This window comes from Seriola dumerili, unplaced genomic scaffold (genome assembly GCF_002260705.1).
Source record: "Seriola dumerili isolate Sdu_G_001 unplaced genomic scaffold, Sdu_1.0 BDQW01000853.1, whole genome shotgun sequence".
Lineage (NCBI taxonomy): Eukaryota > Metazoa > Chordata > Actinopteri > Carangiformes > Carangidae > Seriola > Seriola dumerili.
The window spans coordinates 1,003,691-1,024,975 of record NW_019175108.1 but is presented as its reverse complement, the minus strand read 5'-3'; the positions used below and the strand labels follow the sequence as shown (position 1 = coordinate 1,024,975).

General features: G+C 39.2%; 1 protein-coding gene across 1 annotated transcript; it reads right to left on the bottom strand.

Annotated features, from left to right (window-relative positions):
• Nucleotides 1-1,183: 1,183 nt before the first annotated feature.
• LOC111237379 (ras/Rap GTPase-activating protein SynGAP-like) lies at nucleotides 1,184-9,044 on the bottom strand. Its single transcript, XM_022766458.1, has 3 exons — nucleotides 9,008-9,044; nucleotides 6,701-6,825; nucleotides 1,184-1,297 (listed from the first exon to the last, which is right to left on the bottom strand). The coding sequence occupies exons 1-3, from the start codon at nucleotides 9,042-9,044 to the stop codon at nucleotides 1,184-1,186; spliced, it is 276 nt and encodes a 91-aa protein (XP_022622179.1).
• Between the last annotated feature and the right edge of the window lie 12,241 nt (nucleotides 9,045-21,285).

The following is a 21,285-nucleotide window of genomic DNA, read 5'->3' as shown; positions in this document are numbered from 1 at the left end:
CAGCCACAAACTCACTGAGTCACTTGTTTAGACAGACACGTGTGAACATAGTAGTGTCTGCAGAAAGCATGGGTTGAGTGGGTGGTAACAAAGAAACACGCAAGTATCTTAATTAAAAACACAACTTACGCAACTCTGCCAAGCCAGAAATGATACAATCTCTCTGCTGTGCAAATACACTGCCACAGGGATAGACGACAACACCACCTCAGGAAATTACTTAACTTAATAAAAACTTAATGTACTCGACTATATACAGGGTGTTGACAAAATAATGTAATGACATCATGAAAAAGCACTTACACTGAATAACCACCGCACACACTGATTTAAAGTTGGCTCCTATTATGCTGCATGCCAGCTGACAACCCAGCAACGGTAACTGTGGGATACAAATGCTTGAACGACAAACCTTAGTGCCACCTAGTGTCTCACTGTGACTGATTCTGTGATTCCTCCCTCACAGACACATAAACAGACTCGAACCGCTTTCACTGGGGTGCTCCATCTTGTCCATACACAAGTGTGTATACTGATATATGCAGGAAGCAACTGCATTATACGACAAGCTTTACATTGTCATAAAAGCAATAGGGAAAGTGCGACATGACACCTGCAATTTCAGAGAGACCAAAACCTTTATCAGTGTCTGTCTTAGTGGTTAGGATGAAACATTGTAAGTGCACTGCCGCGCCATGAAGCAGCAAGCTCTCCATCTAGTGGATATGAAGCAGAAGAAACGAGTATCAGCGATTTTAAAAGGCTCATCCAGGCATTGCCAGGCTCACTTTAAGTCTCTGACTGTTTATGTCACTGAGGAGCAGAAAGAAGTGCTTCTCTTGAGTTACACTGCCCATTTGACCATTGTATAGATAAACTATAGACTATATATAAACTGATATTCTGGAGTCTTGCACATGCACAGATAGTAGGAAAAAAGCCAAAACCAGAGGCAAGCCATTAAAAAGCACCAACTTCTCCTCAGTCTCCACAGACATAAAAATTAAATCTTATATATGTCCATAACCATGTGTTAAATGTTTAACAAGTGTTAAACATTTGATTTCAGGGTTATTAATCATTCTAATTGAATTAAATTGTGTCAAGAAAGCAATTAAAGTATTTCCAATGTGTGCATGGAAATGCTGATGCATCCTGATCACTGCAGAGCTACGTCCTCAGGCTACTCACCGCTCTCTGTGGACAGCTGGCTGTGGAATTCTGGAAACTGTGTTTCCACTGGAACGCTGATGGTGCGTCGCAGAAGATGGACCTTGCATGACGCAGCGCGCCTCTCCTGCAAAAAAACAAGGGACAGATCTATTGAGACTGAGAGAGAGAAAGGAGGACACAGGGACACAGAGGAAGAAACTCAAGACAGATAAAAGCCTGAATACATTTAACAAAAGGCACAAAGACAAAGTAGGAGCACAGAAGAAGAATGAATGCTAACAGAAAGAAAAATGGCGGCTGTAAAAAATGTGAGAACACACATGCAATAGTCAAAAAGGTTCCTTATCTATTTTGTTGTGGTTATTCTGGTCACCATGTTTAATGCTGTGCTGGGCCAATAACACACAATAGCTGTATTGGACTTGATAAATGAGGAGTCACTGGATAAAACAGAACGGGCATTAGCAGCACATCAGTCAGTGTCAGCCCATATCTTCCTGTAGCTTGCATACCAAATGTTCAGCTCCAAAAGATTAAACAGACAAAAGAAAGGGGGTGGCTGTTGTGAGAAAGTGGTGAGTCAAAGAAAAAGGGAAAGGGCCTGATGTCCTCCAAGCAGAGTGATAATGGCTTATCGAACATCCTCACACCTCTCAACTCAATGCAGCACCCTGTCTGTCTTGTTTCCTCTGTCCCTCTGTTTCCATGTCTGTCTGTTTATCTCTCTCTGATCCTCTCCGCGAGTCACCGCTTTACTTGCCTCGTGGGACTTGGTTGTAAGGACAGCTCTCTCTCACACTTTCTCTCACGTAAAAGACAACGTCTGGTGGTGTGATCCATAATGACTAAGCGAGATGAGCTGTAACTTTAGTCTCACTGCAACAATTTGTAGTGACAGGGACATATACAGTCCTGTTCTGTAAGGCCCAAACAACAGTGCTGAGCAGGAATTGTAGTATCCTCTGTAGCTTTAATAATAATCTATAATAATTACTCATTTCATTATCCATTAATTCACCCACTCATCCAATTATTAATTTGCACTACTCAGTGACTAAGTGGTAATTAATTTGAATGGGTGAGCATTGCCTACATTCAGATACCTAAAATATTTAAAAAATGAAATAAATAAGAGACAGTTACAAACTTATCATTGCAGAAAATGTTGCCTTCCAATTTGAAACAAATCATTAGTTTATGAAAGCTCTATTTTAGCATATTTGTGTATAATTTTTCTAATTATACACGCTAGGACAGTAAGGTAGATAAGTGTGATGAGATCATGATTTCACTTTATTTTATCAGCAGTAAAATAACTGCACTGAGTAATCCCTGAGGTGGCAGGTAAAGGTCAGAGTCGTGGGCTAGTGACAGTATGGCTCGGTAAAAAGTCCTATGACTAGATGGATGTATCTAGGCAGGAAAGTTTTAGTGAATTACAGTATGCTGCACAGAGAACATTAGTCATAATGCACAGCCAGCGGGTGACCATGAGGTGCGACTGCATGGGAGTGAAGCCAGAAACGGTGAAACACAGCAGGCTTACTGCAAAAACATTCTCTGGATGAAGGTCAAGTTTAAATGATAAACAACAATCATTCTGTTGAGATCAGAAACCCATCTAACTAACTTTCTGTGAGAGGCTTAACTAAGGAAAAATACTGCTAACGGTTAACAGTGATGTATCCTGTCAATATCAGACAACTCAATTAAGATAATTGCTGTTGCCATGGACGTATGCATTGATTAGATTACAACAGTAAAAACAAATGGCAAAGCCTACTTGAATTTCCTTAAACTATCCTCAATTCATATGAAATTCCTGACTGTTGACACAACCACAGAAAACTGATTTGTCTCATATCATAAGCCCCCTCTAGTGGCAGTTGTGTGCAGCTTTAGAAAAGTAGATGGGAGAAACTTCACCATCAATTTTTACACACAGCGAGTCGCGTGTGCCCAAGGAACAACTGAGGCCTTCGCAACAAGCTGAAGGTGAAAATGAGAAAAGTCGAAACTCTAGAGAGCCCTCTGAAATCACACCATTCCCTCACTTTTATTACCTTCATATTGCTGCCCTGCGGACATGTGACACACTCGCTGAATATTGAGATCGTTATCCCCTCTCTCATAGTTTGCTTTCACTATCTGCATTCCTCTTTTTCGGCTTTGTTCGTGTTTGTGGAAGAATAATTTATCTTACTATTCGGGATGCGTCAAATTGGCTGAAGGCCTAATCATCTTTGGCAAATAAGGCCACAATCATCTATTAAGTAAACATCCCATTACAAACGATAGTATCAGCATGAGCTGTTCAGTGATACCGCACTACAATTCTCTGTTTTCCATAATGTCTAACAGTACAAGAGAACCGTGGAGGAGACGCAGAGATAGGTACAGCTGAAGAGAAAAGAGGGAGAGAGAGAGAGAGAGAGAGAGAGAGAGAGAGAGAGAGAGAGAGAGTAAAAGAACCCAACAAAACAAGACATAAAAACAGAATAAGATGAAAAGGAATGACACAAAACGCCCCAAACAAAGAAATAAAGAAGAGTCACTGTTTAGTAAAACCCCTTCAGCACAAACGTTCACAGCCAACAATAAATCAAAACTTTTGTACATGGACTCTTAAAGTCTTGCTGCGCACATCGATTTTTCTTTCCTCTCACTTTTGAACCTTGCGTTTTTGTTCACTCCAGTGTTTTTCTAAAAGTTGTATAGAAAGGAGGAAGATACATTTAAGCAAATAAAGAGTGAATAATAACAGACACCTATTGATCTGTAAAGATTTAAATATGCAGCAATTTAACCCAATGGGCAAGTACAAACTATTCTTGTTTTTAATTTGGGGCTAAATGTGAATTGTTGAAATGCATTTCAAAAAGACGAGTGTTTTCTTAGACATGCTGCTTTATGTGTCGTTTGCTCTGAGAGATGAAGCATCACATGGAAAACAACAGATGGGTTTTCCACAGGAAATTAAAGGCTTTTTTCTGAATTATTTTCTATCATGTCTGATTATTGTCACACAAACATGGACACATAGTCTATCGTAAATTAGGTTGATGAGTCTGAGGAGCTTTAACTAAGCTATATATTTTTGCTGTCAACTTTGAATCAAATAGCTAATTTTGTGACCAAGTACAGGGTCTAATCATTCTGTGACAAAATAAAGAGTTACTGGAATAACTGAAAACCTAATACTGCCATGACATGCTGCACAGACGTGCATGTAAATGTTTGACCTCGACCGTATGATTGCTTGTTCACCGCAGTTGATGCTCTGATCCATTCACCTGAGCTTGTTCTGCAGTCACCCCTCCTTCATCTGGAGCAAGCCATTATAAGACTGAATCATTGTTTTGACCTACAGTTTGCTGACATAACAGAAATCCAGCAGTGTTACAGATGACCTTTCAGAGTCTGGGTCTCTAGATGGATGCATTTAAAAGCTGTTGTTCTTTGTTGCTGTGAAACAGAAAGCACTGTAGTGGAAAGGCTGACAATGGGTCGATTGAAATAATTCCTCCCTGCAATTATTGTTCTTTTTCAGTATGGCATACCTCAGTAATTGCCGACATAGAAAGACTCAAGCCACTTTTTTCTCCTCAGTTCCAGCAGTCACCGCTGGTATGAAAAAAGGTTTGGTAAATAACTGTTCCTTGTCTAGGTGCTTTTGTGACTTTGAAGCGGTGCACTCATGTTTGAGCACCATTATTGTCAACCATTCGCCAGAATTGAGTGATCAAGATGCCATAATTCCCTCAGAGCAATATCATGGCGTATAAATAGCATGCAACTTTTCAGGACATTTTACCATCGTGTATTTGCATTTTAAGCTTTTTGCATGTCATTTAATGCTGTTTAATCCTGCAAGTAATTTAACACTGTTTTAGTTCGGGTTAGGCAGAAGAGAAATGATGTGACGTGAGGTGACACGCTCAGTGATAGCATAAGAAATGACTTAAGAAAATTGCTGTGTCATTCATATGTGGTTTGGTGATACTTGGCTGCTCACAGGGCCACTGTTCTGTCACTGTCGCTGCGCTGAGACCTTCAAAATCGTAAAGGACGCCTTGAGAAATTCCAAGACAGTCATAATTTAATTTGCTGTTGATGGTTCCCAGTTAGTGGCATCAGCTGAAAACTGTACATCATGTGATGCTCTACATGTAGACAGCCAGGCTCAGCCACTGACAGACACTAACTTGCATGAGCTACTGGCATCCACGGCAAGACGTCCATGCAGAAGCAAGAGTAACTTTTGGACGAAGAGCTACATTCTGAGAAAAACTCTACAGACTGTTGTGTGTGAAAATCCCAGGAGATCAGCAGTTCCAGGAATTTAAACCAGCTCGTCTGGCACCAACAATCATGCCACGATCATAGTCACTGAGATAACATTTCTCCATTCTGATGTTTGATGTTAACATTAACTGAAGCTCCTGACCTGTATCTGCAGGATTTCAAGCACTACAGTGCTTGCACATGATTGGCTGATTGAAAGATAGCACATAAAGAGCTCAGTGAGTGTATCAGTATCAGAAAATATTACGATATTGATAAAACAATATTCCCCAGCCCTCGAAATGAGTCACAGTCTTGAGAAGATATTTAACCAGGAAAAATATGTGAAAGCACCTTTGTAGGAGTAGAGGCTTTAAATATGAGCTCACAAAGCTGTTAAGTAAGGAGAGAATACTGCTGACAGAACAATGTAATTTAGATTATCCTGCTGACTCCTGATTTGTTCCTAATAACAGGACCTCTAATCTCACAGAAACTAGCATAATCCAGTGTGACACTAATCAAAACAACAGTGGCAGAGAGCCAGACTTAACCTAGCTACTGGTCGTCTCCGCTGTGGAATGAATTTAAATGAAGAATGAATTATCACACAACACACGATTCAGTCAGGAGGCTGTGTTTTTCCATTGTGAGTCTCCATTCTCTACCATTATTATTATCATTACTATTATTAATATTATTGAGTAGATCAATAATAAGCCTTAACCCAGCAGCTGTGGGAAAGTAAAAAGGGGTTAGGACACAGGTGACATAGAGGAGATGTCCAACTGACATAGATTGTGAAACCTTTACTCTATTTTAAATGGGATTAAAACATCAGCCCAGGCACTGACCATATGTCATGTATTATTACTAGAGTTGCACTCAGTAGAGCACATATCTTCGCCAAGGCCAAACAATACAACACATCTGCCAGAATCAATTATTATCTGGATCTCCACCAAATTGTACAAACTCATAAATCACAACACTGCACATATTTCTGTTTTTTTGCATCAAGATCCAGAAAGATGACAAAAGTGTGAACAAATGTCCTATTTCAAAATGTTAAGGAAAGTCATTAAAAAAATCCTGGATCCCTTTAATCGGATCGGCACAAAAATTTAATTGGGCTCTTCCCTGGCTCATGCCCCCTCCCTCCACCAAGTTTGGTGCAAATCTGGTCAGTACTTTTTACGTAATCTTGACATGACAGACAAGAGATTGTACTGTTTGCTCTCACCACCTCGTTCTCATTCAGAAGCAGCATCTGACAGTCAGCGACCACACAGTACTTTGGGTTCCACACAGTTCGCTCCTCACACGAGTGACCACGTGACATCCAGTGTCTTGATGGACACCGCACATCTAGAGAGGAGGAGAAGAAACACAATCACAAAGAAATTACATCATTTATGAAAGCAGAGAAAAGACAAACTGCAGCTTGATAATGAGTACAATGGGGAGTAATAGAGTTTAATAGTGAGTATAGGGGACTATATTCAAATGATAATGTAATTCCACAATGCATTTTCTTTTACAATTTGAAAATGAAAATGAAAAGAGCAAGTCTTAACCTGGTCTACAATGGACAATATTTAAATGCAATTTGCAAAACATCCATTGCATTTACATTAACATGTCACAATGCTACTTTGGGGTCAACATGAAATTGAAAATGCAAACTGTCAGACCTCTCATCAAGGCGGGTCTTCAGTTAGGACGTCACTTCCTTGTCACTGTTTGACAACTTAATATTCAGAGGACATGCTCCCCCGGGGAATTTTTTTCCCCATTCATTACTGTATCAAGCCATTTGTACATCATTTGGGAAAAACATGATATTTGCCCAAGAAAAAAAAAATCATCATCAATTGTTCTGTCTTCATCATTCTGAAACCACAACACAACAAATTTGGACAACGACTAATTTTCACTACTGTCACATAAAAAGAGGCAAAAATTGTCTGATATTACTATTTTGAATTTACATGACATAGGTGGGGAATGAATTTGGCATAAACAGCTTTACTAATCTTGACACCTATTTTTGTGACAGTACGCTGACGTAGACTTCACAGATTTAATGTTTAGCTGACAAATCTACATTTAAATCCAGACCATAATAATATGTGTTGCTCTAACAGACATGGATCCACAACAAGGCCAAGTAAATGTCTTCATGAATGTGAACTGAATATTTGGCCAACAGAAGAACATTAAATTTCTTTAAAGAATAGCATCATAGGATAAACAACATGGACATGTACTCTAATATAATCAGACAGTATTTTATTCGATCTACTCTGGATCACTCTGTTCTCATTCGCTCCTCTTTTCTTCTTCTTTCACTCTCTCAGCTCCACTCATCTATCTCTGGAAATGTCCTGCTGACTGCTTCGTTCATATTCCAGTCCAGTGCAATAGTGGTAACATTAATGATAATAATAGAACACATGTGAAAAATTAAATCACTATCATAGAATTACATTTTCATTTTCAAGTTTACATGATCATTTAAATAAAGTTCCCAATAGGATTCTATAATGACTTTAATATTTATAATTTTAGCCTGTTATTTTTATATCCACTACACTACACAACTACTACAACTACTGTAGATTATGGGATTAGTGAGGTTATTTATTGGCTCAAAATAATTTCAGCTATAACTTCAGTAGCCTGACTGATGAGAGCAAGCCTTTGACTTTTTCATGATTAGTTCATGATTTTGCTTGAATAGCTCCTAATGTGGGGGGTTCAAGTAAAAAGAGTAATGCAACTCCGGCATTCCACATTTTCATTTGTGGCTTTTGACATTTAATCAATATTTTACTGGAAATCACATCTGTTTATTCTTCACATAGACAGTGCCCCTTGTGTTAATGGATTCTCTCTGATTTCTAACTTTAGGTAGGATACATTTAGACTTAACTGTCCTTAGGCCCAGGAGTAACATATGTGACATTTAAGCCTTTCATCTAGTCAAAACTAGTTTGTTTATGAACATTGTGATTATTATTTATTAGTAGCTTGACCTTCGTGCACAGCTGCTGTTGGACTTATACTTGCAGTTTACCTTCACTTACCACCGCAGTATATTGATTTTTGCCGCTGCTCGTGGACTTCATGCTGGTTCACTTCTGTGTCCACGAGAATGTGAGTTCTTATGTTGTGTAAATGAGTCTTTTAATAAAACAGTATGTTATGTTATCTGATTCCATGCTGCCCTTAAGGGAAGGGCTGGCGTGGGGGAAAATAGCAGGAAATTAACCAACCGCCAGAAGAGTAATGGCCGTCCGGCACGTTTGGCGTGCTTCAGGCCTGGTTGTGGGATGTTGGACTCGGAAAAACCAGTCGGACAACACTTCAGCCGGAACTCTGGGCCCAGAACCCGGGTGAGTCTTTGCCAGAATAATTTGAATAACAGTATCAGAAATGTAGACTGGGGAACAAACAAACGCAGAAACTTTTCGTACCTGTGACAGTTTTGGAAATCGGACGAACAGGAAACGGGGCGTGCTGGGAAAAAAAAAGAAGAGGTGCGTACATCTGCCTGCTTTAATGGACTGCGCACATACGGGCATTTCGCCCAAAAGGCGCCAACTTTGCTTTAAATACAGAAGACAAAAAGGTAAGAAGGTCGCAGTTGGCCCATGCCTGGCCCTGAGAACAGTCCGCGGTCTAAACACCATGAAGCGTCCACCAGGCTGTAGATGCTGTCTGCACGAAGAAATCAACTGCCCGGTACCGGAGGTCAGTCCGACAGCGTCGGGAGCGTTGAATTTACCCTCTCAGCAAAGTGGTTCGAGAAAATGTTCTATTCTTGATGCTTAATGTGAACAGTGCGACATTTACTGACCTGAATGTAAAGTAGGCAAACACAAAGGTTTGTATATCACACATTGAATATCATTAAAAGGGAAGCTATGATTGTTGTCTATATCCTAAGCAAACATTTATAGTAATTACTGTAAAAGTATGGTGTTATTTTTGTGCCTCATTCCTGAGTGCACAGTGGGGCTTTTTGTGCACAGACAAATACATTTTGCAAATACACAAATTATGTTTTGAAGAGAAAATATTTTCAGTAAATAATATTGAACCTGAGTGAACTGAAATCTATTCTGTGCTCAATAAATTAATTTTTCAGTTTGCTATTATCCACAATATCAATGTGTCACTCAGTTTTAGTCAATTCTATGAGAAGCTGCTAGGCCAAAACTGAATAGGCTACTTCACTTGCACATACAAATATACTGGTACTAAGCAATTGCACATACATGCACACTGTCAGGTGTATATCGTACATGTATACATACAGTTATGCATGTGTAGGGCAGTAGCCCAAAAAAGGCACTCGGTGTCACAGTTGCAATGTTTATTGGTGTTGTTTGACCGCTGTGGGCCACCGTCAGTCGGATCAGTCACATCTCATCTCCGGGTTGGTGCTCCTATAAAAGTGTCGGAGCCTCCTATCGGTTAATATGTGTTTTTAAAACTGCAGTTAGTCTTTCAAACCCCCGAGCGCAGTGTAGCCGTAAGACTTTTAAAATGAAATGTCAAATGCTGTTTTCATTTTCAAATTGTTAAAAAAAAAGAAGCATTTTCATTTTCATTGTGACCTGAATATTGCTTACCTATTTGTAAAATCAGGTTAAATTGTTTATGTTGCATTTTCATTTTCAAATTTGAATTAATGTTTGAATATTGTCCACTGTGCAGCAGGTATGACTTGAATGAAATGTCAAACCGCTTTTTCAATTTGATTTTAATATGGTCCTGGATTGCACACATCATAACATAACACATACACATGTGGAAAATTAAAATGCTATTGTGGAATTACATTATCATTATAATATAGTCCCCTATAAGCTTCCATACATGGGTCCTTCATTTATTAAATTTTTTTTTTCTAATTTCTAATTTTTTATCATTTTTAATTTGTGCAAATAACTGTTTTGCTCAGCAAATGCAAAAATCCTTTTCTTAATTATGAATGCCATTGGAGGGTGATGAATACCAGACCTTCACCACTTTTTTTTTTTCCCACTTAAAAATCATTCTGTGACTGTCAGGTGAAGATAGGATAAATATAAAACAAGTGAGACAGGAATATATTGGATTCTCCTGTAACTCCAATGATGAGGTGACATAAATCTCAGAAAAAGCAATACACATGCTTTTTCACGTGGAAAATGCAATCCATCAATTGTCACACATCGGTTGCTGTTACAGAGACACTGACTACATCAGTCCACACAGAGCACAATCCGCGACTTTCATTACAGTGCTGTTTTGTGAAACAAACCGTTATTAGCATCTCAGGTATTATCTCTTCACGCTGCTTACAGTAAGAAAATACAGTTTTTATGGCTAAACTCAAACACTTAAACACCCACTACAACATTTCTGTAGAGACTTAGATCGTCTGTTGTCCCTCTCTTATGTTTGTGGTTAGTTCAACTAGAGGCTGATGACTGGAGTATTTGGCTAAAGAGAGTGCTGTTGTGATGGTACAATGTTGTGCTTGCTGCTAAGAGGTAACCCATGCCAAGGGCCATCACTACATGGTGCAGCAATGCGTTTTGTCATTAGCTACAAAATATAGTACGAGTATATCCATTCTTGAAAGCACACAGTTTGAAACTGGGGGTTGTATCTCTGTCCTTGGAAATGTAAACGTGGGAAATATAAAACTATGAGTGTACTTTCAGAGACTTTTCAGTCACGCCGAGTTTCAAAACGAATATTCAGTGCACTGAGACGTATATTATTCATACAATGCACTGATGATTTTTTGTCATGTATTTTTTAATAATCTCATTTTCAATCTTGTGGAATAAGAGCTCCAGTACACTGGACATGAATGTGCAAAATGCACATTAACGCACAGAGTATTGGGCTGTCACAACCCTGTCAGTCCAGCCTCTTTGATCATTTTCTCTTAATGACCGCTTCACATCCCAGGTAGCCTCATCACCATGCCATTAGAGATGGAGTCACAAGTGCATAGTCATATTAATAAAACACAAACACACACACACTCACACAGAGATACAGCTACTCCATATGGCACCTGACTGATCAGCTTACAGTCATGCTGTGGACAGGGGCAGGTCAAGCACAGAGTTTTTCCATTTAGCAGCGCTTCTTTAGAGACCGGTTTTTAATCCTGGTGTTGATTAAATTATGTAATTCAGAATTCGTTCCACAAGAGAGACAGAAAGGCAACGAAGATTGAATGAAGGAAGTCTTTGGAATGACTGACTTGGTAGATCTAGTTTCATTTCCTTCAATAAAGCAACAAGAGTGAGATCTGTGAAGCAGACGTGCTCTGAGTCATGCAAAAATCTCTTAACGAAGATGTACAGCATCTACTAGGATGGAGAGTAAATTTAACCATGCACCACATTTCTCAAGCAGGTTCCTCACTGAATGGTTGACAGAAAAACCCAAGGACAACTCGCTGATGTGATGGAAATTAAATAGTTTTTTTTTCATGGCCTTGTTGATTTATTAATCAGGCTTATGACAGATATATATTCTCTTGTCAATCAATATTTTGCTGTTGCTGCTGTCCGGGGCACAAAATGCATTTTTCCCAAAAGCAGCGTGATGTAGCCATTTTCCAAGCTGTGAGAGTCTATGAGGCAAGAAAAATAAATCCATGGTGATTGAGCAGAAATGAGTTTAACCAATTGCTTGGCTTCCTGACATAATGATGATCATGTTACTTTTGCCTTTGATGATATTGAAAACAAATTCCGAATTTGTCCATTTAGATGTTCATGAAGTTTATTTAAAGTATTAATTACGGCAGAACAATTTCATTTATTTGTATATTAATTGAATGTATTCACAGATTTAGTTTAGTAGTTAGTAGTTTTTTTCATTCGTGTATTTGCAGATCTGTTTTATATTTGCAAGATATTTTTGGGAGTTTACAAATATATTTTTTTGTATTTGTGGAAGGTGTTTTATATTTACAGATTACACATTAACACACTGATTGTCAATCTGTTCACACAAATATCATTGAGACAAATCTACCTAGTGCCAGTTTAATATTTACCACCATCTACTGGTGACAGGTGGCAGGCTGCAGACTAGAGAACCTCTGTACACAGTTTCCTCAAACATTCGCCATGATGAAGGTCTAGGGACCGGACAGTTCGCTTTATTATTAAGTACTTGCATCAGATCTAAGTGTGCAGAGCCTTCCTGTCTCCATATCTGAACTAAAGAAACACAAGAAGTAGACGCAAGATGGAAAAGCACCTTTGCCATGTTGCAAAGGATTTCGACTGGAGAGGACTGACATAGGGTAATAGGTCCATGTGGAGCTGTAAGAGTACCTCTGTACATCAGCGTTTTCAGTGTCATGTAAAAAGCAGCTGACAAAGCCAGAACAGAAGCTGTATGAATGAAACAACACGATGGAGCGAATAATCTTTCTAAATTAAAACCTATGCAAGAATTAAACGGCCTTCTTAAAATAATGTTACACATTCCACAAATCCCCACAAATCCCTTTCTGTCATACTGCTCCTTTCACTTTGCACATTACAATCTTTCCCCAGTTACGTCACATTCCAACTAATAAAAAAATATCAAGCTAATGTCAACCATGTGGAGGACATGTATCAATCCAGAGTGCAACAGGAGGTGGAATAGGTACATTCACATATAGTATACATAGCACGCATAGCATTAGTTTATGGTTAATCTTAATCATGCAAATAATATTACTTCATCTTATATTTAGAATGTGAGTGTTTGGCTTTGGTATATGTTTCAATCTTGAAGCAACAAAATCCTTTCCCAAATAAGAGGGTATGATAAGTATACACATTAGTCTGCTGTCTTTGTATTGTGTTACGTTTTATTGTAGGACAGTTATGTAATCAAGCACATTTTATTGAAGCTCAAATGAACAGCAGGGGAACGAGACAATAGATCATGTATTCATTAGTCGGGTGCATGCGCGCACTGGTGCTTGTTTGTCCATGAAAGCATGGTGTCATGGATAAGTGTGCTTTACTCTGTGTGCAAAAGATAAGGAGCGGTCCAATCAGATAGCAGCTAGATGCTCTAATCTAAATCAGATGACAAGCATGGCCACATTGTATTTGCATATACTTATACTGTGCCGCTCCCTCCTGTGTTTTAAACATTAGTGGCTGACTGAGATCAATAACCTCACAGTATTAGCAGCCCCCCCCCCCGCATCAATATCTGTGCTCCGCAATACGACAATAAACCTCACCTTTCACTGGCTGCTACACGGTCCTTCCATCAGGTATTGATAGAACAAATATAAAAAGGCTGTAATGGTATTAGATCAATACTTTAAGTTTGGAGGAGATGGCTCACGAACATTTTGTGTGAAATACCTGCTTTCCTGTTCCAGTAACAAAACAGTGAGTGACAAGAAAAAATGGTTGCGCAGATGTGATTGAACATTGGCTTTAGAGTGAAGCACAAACGCTGAAGATGTGATGCAGCGTGTAGGCTGCCTCACTGATTTACCAAGTCGACTGTAGTTGGAGCATAATCTAAGGCAAATCGATGTTAGTGAGGTCTTAAATTTAACAACTTTTCTTCTTGATATTTTAGGTTTTTGTTCATGGGTGTCACACAGGCTCTGTGAAAATATAAAGGTTAATATTGACTTGCCATCACATAACAGTTTCTGCACCTACTACTCCCACAGAATATAGATTCTTGCCTCCCAGCTTACCCAAAGTAGACTTCTGCAGGACTCTGATTTAGAATTTTGGAGTATCCAAACCTCTAAATATTGACGATTTGATTCCACTAAAACTTCTCTCACCAAAATATCCATCTGATTCAATTGAACACTTTAAAGAAATATCTGTACATTTTGTGCATATGATCGCGATCGCAAACTCACGAATGAGTTGCTGAAGACGGGAAGCAGCAGGTTCTGTCGCTGTGTTGAATGATTTTGGCTCCTCTGTTGATATTGTAGCTGCTGTATCTACCTCCACATTGCACAAGCATTAGATGTTGCAAAGACCTCTCTCATGGAGGACTTGCCAAACACAGGTGTAACTATATCACATCAATTTTGGCCGCGTTGCAGGTTGTTGTGTCAATTCCAGGACCCTGCTATTCCAGGGTGTTATTTTATTAGTTACCCCTGTGCTTTTCCTGCTATCCACAAAAAGTGTAGTACAGTAGCTCAGGTGGATATTGCAGACTGACTGAGCGCTGACTTGAGGCCAAGCTCATGATGAAGATGTTACAGTCCACAACCTGCTTGGATCCTCTAAATATTTCTTGCTGCTGTATTCATACAGCTTTCCTGAAATCTAAATCATCATTCTCACTTGCTCTTTCAGTCGGTGTCATTCTTTACAATTGCTATGCTGACTGATGAGGAAAATTATGGTTGGTTTAATATCCACGATTTAATTGATTGCCTCTGTTTCATGATGTACAAGCGATGTTCAAACTTTCAGAGATAGAATTGGAAATGGTGACAGAACAAGGTGGTGTGCGCTCATCATAACCAACTGAAAAAAGCACTTAGGAAGAGATGCATTTACAGGATAAGTTATAAATCCTGCCTGTCCATATGTTGCTGGCTACACCGCGGCATGCTCTGGTGCAAGCTTTGAGAGATTTAGAGTCCCTGCATGGATTTACTGCGCCGCTGATGAGAAGCTTCATCTTGTTTTCTACTCATACAAAGCAACGCTGCAAAGGCCACAAGGTAAGGCCACATGCAGAGACGTTGATTGAACTTCCTCTCAGCGCTTTCTGGAAATGCCATGCAAGCAAATAAATGCCACGAGCTTGCCACCGATCACAACTTAAGGGCTGAAACAGGTAAAACAGAAACAGAGAGAGTGCAAATAAGACTTCAATCTACAAGCAATTATAGCTCTAGAGGATGTCGCACCGCCACTGACAACCACTCATTTACACACACGTGGACTGAAGACCATCGCTGTCAAATTACAGGCTCAAAGAGACAGCGGCATTAAATGCGTTCTAAGAGCACGAAGATGCTACTGGCATGAGGCCAGAAGAGCCGTGTCAAGCAGTCAATGGTACAATGGAGCAAGCGGGAAAAAGGAGGAAAAAGTCTGTAGTTGCTGCTTGTGTTCAACACACATGGCTTTTAATATGAAGCTCCAGCAGTTTCGTAGCTTCTGGTCATCAATTAAAATTTAATCTACAGTTGCAACCCCTCAGTCAAGTGAGGAAATGATCAAAGATCAGTGTTCTTCATATGAATGTGCTCAACCTCTCACTGTATGAATCACAAGCTGCAGACGTTGTCTTGGAGACACTGGCGATCACACGACCACGGCAAACATGAGGGATTTCAAGCCGCATGTAAACATGGTACAATGACAGAAAAAGAATATCACGTGTCGACCTTCAATATGTTTGAATTTGAACATCATGGGATGAAAATATGTCACTGTATTAGGGAAATGTAGAGGCGATTATTGAGGTCGGAAAGAATCAATACAAGATCTGTTAGACGGAGATCAAGACTGCACAAACACCACAATAAATAATACAATACAATGAATAAATAAATAATAATACAATAAATAATAGCAACACATTCATTCCACAGTCTAGCAGAAAGTGTCACTTTCTTTAGGAGTGGGATAACAACATCAGACTTTCACAGATTAGATCAACTTTGCAACAAACAGCAGAAAATAAGCAAAATAAAAGTCACAATGACATAAAGTGTAAAGAGGAAATTGGGTGTGGGCATGGAATTGGAGGATTCTTTTTTTGAGAATTAGTACTATGGCTAAAAATGAATCAAGTTGTACAACATGGAAAATGTAATGAATTAAATGATGATGATGATACATGGAGACCAGGAATCGGCTAAAGACTGTTTGTTTGGCCAGTACCTGTATCTGGTTTTGTGGTGAAAAAGGTTTGAAGCCATCAGAAAATATCCCTGTGATTTGGCCTGAATGGTTGTTTGGTGTGCTGCCTGAAAGGAAACAGGTGAGGTGGTTCTGCCCATTGTGTCAGCTGCCACACCTGTTTTGAGTCAATCTGACACACATACACTCTCTCATACACACACGCACACACACACACACACACACACACACACACACACACACACACACACACACACACACACACACTTAGACAAGCTTTCCATTTTCCAAATTTCTGTTTTAGTTTATGGAGTGCTTTTGAGACAGTGTTTGAAAGACCAATGTGAGCAAATGAAAAACTACATTTTGGGAAAAAAAGATGGTCTACAAATAACATTGTGTCTTTCCCTGAGTTGTGTTTGTTTCTTTGATGGCAACACCCTCATAAAATGCACTCGGTACAAAGAATCCCAAAAACAGAGTTAAAAATTAAACAACGCGGGGAGATAAGCATGGTACCTGAATACTAACACAAAACAATGACTTCAAGCAGGGTCAGTAAGAGAAAGCTTTCATTCCCATTTGGTAGCCTTGTGGCTGTGGAATTCAGTCAGCTTTACTTTCAAGCCTTGACTTGGTTGTATATTTGGAGTCATCTCAGTTAGCTGCTGAGTGGGAGTTGTGGAGGCAGCGCTACACTTGACTGTAAAGGAGGAGGTTTTTGCTACACACAAACTGACCCAGACTTTGAACTCTCTCAGTAGCTGTTGGTTGAACATCCTTTTGTCTGGCCCTCTGTCAGGAAGGAGATGTTCTCCTGCCATATCACAGGATGCTGAGGTTAAGACCTCGCTGCTACTGTCTAATTTTCAAGGGATAAACCAACAGGAAGGTTGAATTGAAAGTCAGTCTTCATCTCAGCAGCTCTGAGAGTTAACTGAGCAATGATGGTGATGTTGCCATTGTGTTTGTGCTGTTTAAAAGAACAACAAAAACTGGACTTGGTATTAGAAAGTGATGAGATGAGATGACTGGGCCGAAGCTAGCTGGTTATCATGCTAATTTCAGAAGAAATTCATTCCTGATGCTGAACTCAACCTTTCTTCTAGACTAGTAAGTAAACAGCTGTTAATGCTAATGTTGGCTATGTAGCAATAGTAAAACTTAGTTATGTTAGAAAACATGACATCCCCATATTGTTATAAAATTTGACTCGGCCGTGGTCGATCATGATCTGCTCTGTAAATCAGGTGTGATAAACCAGTTAAGGTGTTGATGCTGTGAATGCCAGCGCTCACCAAAAATGCTTTGGTAACTGTTTTTCGTCTCAAATTGTGGAATTGTTATGTAATTGTTAACAACCAGGGACATAAGATTTCAAAACAAAAACACAACACCATCAGATAATGCAGCATCTTTCCTCTGGAGCGAAGATAGACTCTTCTGAAGCTGAAATAACTGACACAGAATGGAGTTGAAATGATAAACAAAAAAACTGTTGGTCCCTAAAGGAAAGGAGTTTTTAAATAAGTAACCCATTACCCTCAAATCTCAAACTTCTCCAGTGTGTATTTAATGGTAATCTCTTCTCTCCCTTGTTGAAATTCTGGCTCAGGTGTCTTGTGGACTTTCTCTCCTCAGGCAATCAGGCTCAATTGCTGGCAATGTGCAGCTTCTATATAAGCTCAATTCATGCTGTGTTGAGCTTTTGGACTCAGTGCTGCCTGACTGATATGTATTGTGTTTTATATATATATATATATATGTGTGTGTGTGTGTGTGTAATATATTGTGGGCTAAAGCCATTTAAAGAGGAGTACAAAGCTGCAGATTTCAGTGGGAAGAGACACAAGTTGTGTTCACGAGTCCTGTGGTTTGCTGGGGATATATTTGTATCCTGTGGTCCCAGGATACCTGCAGCTTTGCCCTCTTAGCTTTTTGTTTTTTTAGCCCATTGTGCTTCACCTACACCCCTACTGCCTCTCTCTGCTAGTTTGTTATTTTGATAGGACATTGTTACACCCTCAAAGCCAAATGAGATTTTCAACATTCCCCTTTATTTGTTGGCTCCTGGTGTATTTAAAAAAATTTTTAACATGATAATGAGCCAATTCAAAGCCCTTAACACCTTTAGTTTGATTGCTCACTCTGCTATCAGACTTGCTGTTTCACTGAATTGTTGCACCTCTACTCTGGACACAACACTGTGTGTGTGTGTGTGCATGTGTGTGTGTGTGTGTGTGTGTGTGTGTGTGTGTGTGTGTGTGTGTGTGTGTGTGTGTGTGTGTGTGTTTTAGATGATGGTGAAAACGAGAAATGACTTGTAAAAGCTTCTGCGGAGTGGCTTCTTCAGAGTGGATACAGGATCATTTTATTTCTTTCTTTCTGAAATCTAAAAGTGAGATCATAGCTGTGCAGTTTTATATGCAATCATGCATATTCTGTTGAATTTTTGCTGATGCGCAGTTATTGATAATGGTGCCCTGGAAGAGCAAAGCTGAGCACAAGTTGCAGCGATACATTTGAGCTGCTTTCACTCCGTAGTATTAAGCACATCCCAATCCTGATTGAGAATTTCATGGTATGTTTCTGAATAGTTAATGTATTTGATGGTTGCATTTCTGACTAGAGTTTCCAGAGAAATATAAATCCTCCCACCACACTAATTTGGCTTATGAAAAACAGCCTTGATGTGTGAGAATAATAAAATATGGTTTGCCAAACACATAAATTTAGCGCGTTTTAATGTACTTTTTTTAAATGTTTCTTTTGGAGGTACAGTTGGGGCAAACATGTTTTTTCCTCGGGTCTGAGTACAATGTCTTTCATTCTGTCATAGACATTGTGGTTTTCTTGTTTGCTGCTCAATCTTGTAGGAAAAGGCAGTATATTTCAGGGAATCTTTCTGTTTTTCCAGTTTGACTCTTTAGATCAAGAGTTTTTCCACATTCAAACTGTCATGGAAACTATTGTGCCAAGGCAATCAGAAAAAAATGTATTGTCATCAGAAAGGAAACTGGAGTAGCATGCTGCAGAAATGCATAACTAAAGGAGGCTGAGAATGCATGTTGTTTAACTCTAGGTTACATTTAAACAAGTGCGTTTTTTTTTTATTCGTCATTTACACTTTTCTCGCTGTGAACCTTCACATTTCTCTCTTGCACTCACACACACATTATGTAATCCTGTTTGCCACCTGCTATGTCTCTGCTGTGGGCAAATACAACACACTTGAAGGTAAATTATGCCTTTTCTTGTTCATGCTGAGACTGCACTACTAATAACAGCCATCTGTCTAAGAAGTTCATGAAGCAAATGGTGCATCTGTACCACAATAACCTCCTTTTTTTTTCCTTCTTTTTTTTTCTAAAGAGATGTGCTGCTGTGCTCTTCTGCCGTTGGCTTGCCCCTCAGATTTAAGTGCAGCAGAAGTGACATGAATCAACCTGAACCGAAGGATGTGCTGATAATTTCACCTGGGAGCTCGGATGAGACTGGTGATGGGTGACAGGTGAGGTGTCAGCGCAGGAGTGATGTCTGAAGTGTCAGTAAATCATGAACAACACCGTGACATGCCACTGTGCAATTTTAAAACTCAGTTGAGTCATTTAAATAAGCTCCAACTGTGGAACTCGGGCGCAAGGTTTCTGTTTTTAGAACACACTGAAGATAATCACTGTTTCAATCTTAACTGCATGTTACCTGAAGCGAATGTGCTGATGTGTTTTTCCATCAGTACCTTTTTTTGTTTTTTGTTTTATTCATTTGTGTGTATCAAGACTTTAAAACAGAATTGTGCACCTTGCATCCCCTAAGTCTCAAGTCTCAGTCTTCATTAGTCAGTGTTGGTGACCTGTCGCCATCAAAACACATCCTACATCTTTTGTGTGGTGTAGGGAGGGGAGTCAAAACAAAAATAAAGATCTAATTTAGTTTTGGTGACTTATGTTACACGTACCAGAATTTCGTTTTCTCCTGTGGTCTGACCAGCGAAAAGCTCACAAAAATATAATATACAGTACGTAAATAGCAGTGTGGTCAGCTTGGAGGAAGACAGGAAACCCTGCCCATATATACAAAATAAAAGAGCAAATGCTCTAATATGAAAATTCAGGTTAAACTGACTGGGTGTGAAGGGATATAAAACTTTAGAGGGAATAAAAGTTGATGTTTTCAAGTTTCTGAGGAAATGGCACAAAAATAAAAAAAGATCATTTTGATAGTCTTGTTTCCTCTCATAATCCAAAGCCATGCAAGAATTAAGGTTATTTCCCTGCCTTCAGCACTAAAGGAGGTAGCTGTTTGCTTGTTTTCAAAAATAGAGCAGGTAATGAGAGGTGTCTGAGTGAGGAGCCCAAAATTCAAGACATTTTTAGCTGTTAATTGTCAGAGTCAATCAGAGCTGAAATTGTGTTAAAAGTACATTTTTCCCTACACCATACAAATTCTCATTATCTGCTGCTGCTCTCCAGATTTTGTACTTGTCAGAAAGGCTCACAGTGAGTGGTCTTAATGAGTCTGATACTGTGCAACGAGGAGGAAAAACAAGCTCTTATCATAATTCTCCTGGTTTTTAAATGCTTTCATTCTGATCAGTATGATATAACCCAGCATTCTTACGTTACTGTAAATTAAAATAAACTTAAAGCAACAATGATTTTTTTTACCTGCAGCTTCCACATTTTAACTGGCACCAATCAAATGAATTATAACTAATGAAAAACGAGTGTGAACTGTCTGGTTCTCAGCTCTATACCCAGCAGGACTGTCCTCCATCACCAAGGACAACTATAGCCACCAAGCACAGCACATGTTACCACACTCTTCCACTGTTGAACAAACCAATCGATCTCCCACTTTTTAAATCTAATACATGAGCTTCGTTTCCATAACAATAAACATTCAAATTATGCTCTTTCTATAAGAGGACACT

What these genes read in the sequence shown, in the direction of transcription:
- LOC111237379 (XM_022766458.1), bottom strand. Translation starts at nt 9,044, where the DNA reads ATGCCCGTATGTGCGCAGTCCATTAAAGCAGGCAGAT. An exon ending in GTCCATTAAAGCAGGCAGAT is followed by an intron (nt 6,826 to 9,007) that starts GTACGCACCTCT and finishes CCTCCTCTCTAG; the next exon opens with ATGTGCGGTGTCCATCAAGA. An exon ending in TTCTGAATGAGAACGAGGTG is followed by an intron (nt 1,298 to 6,700) that starts GTGAGAGCAAAC and finishes GTTTTTTTGCAG; the next exon opens with GAGAGGCGCGCTGCGTCATG.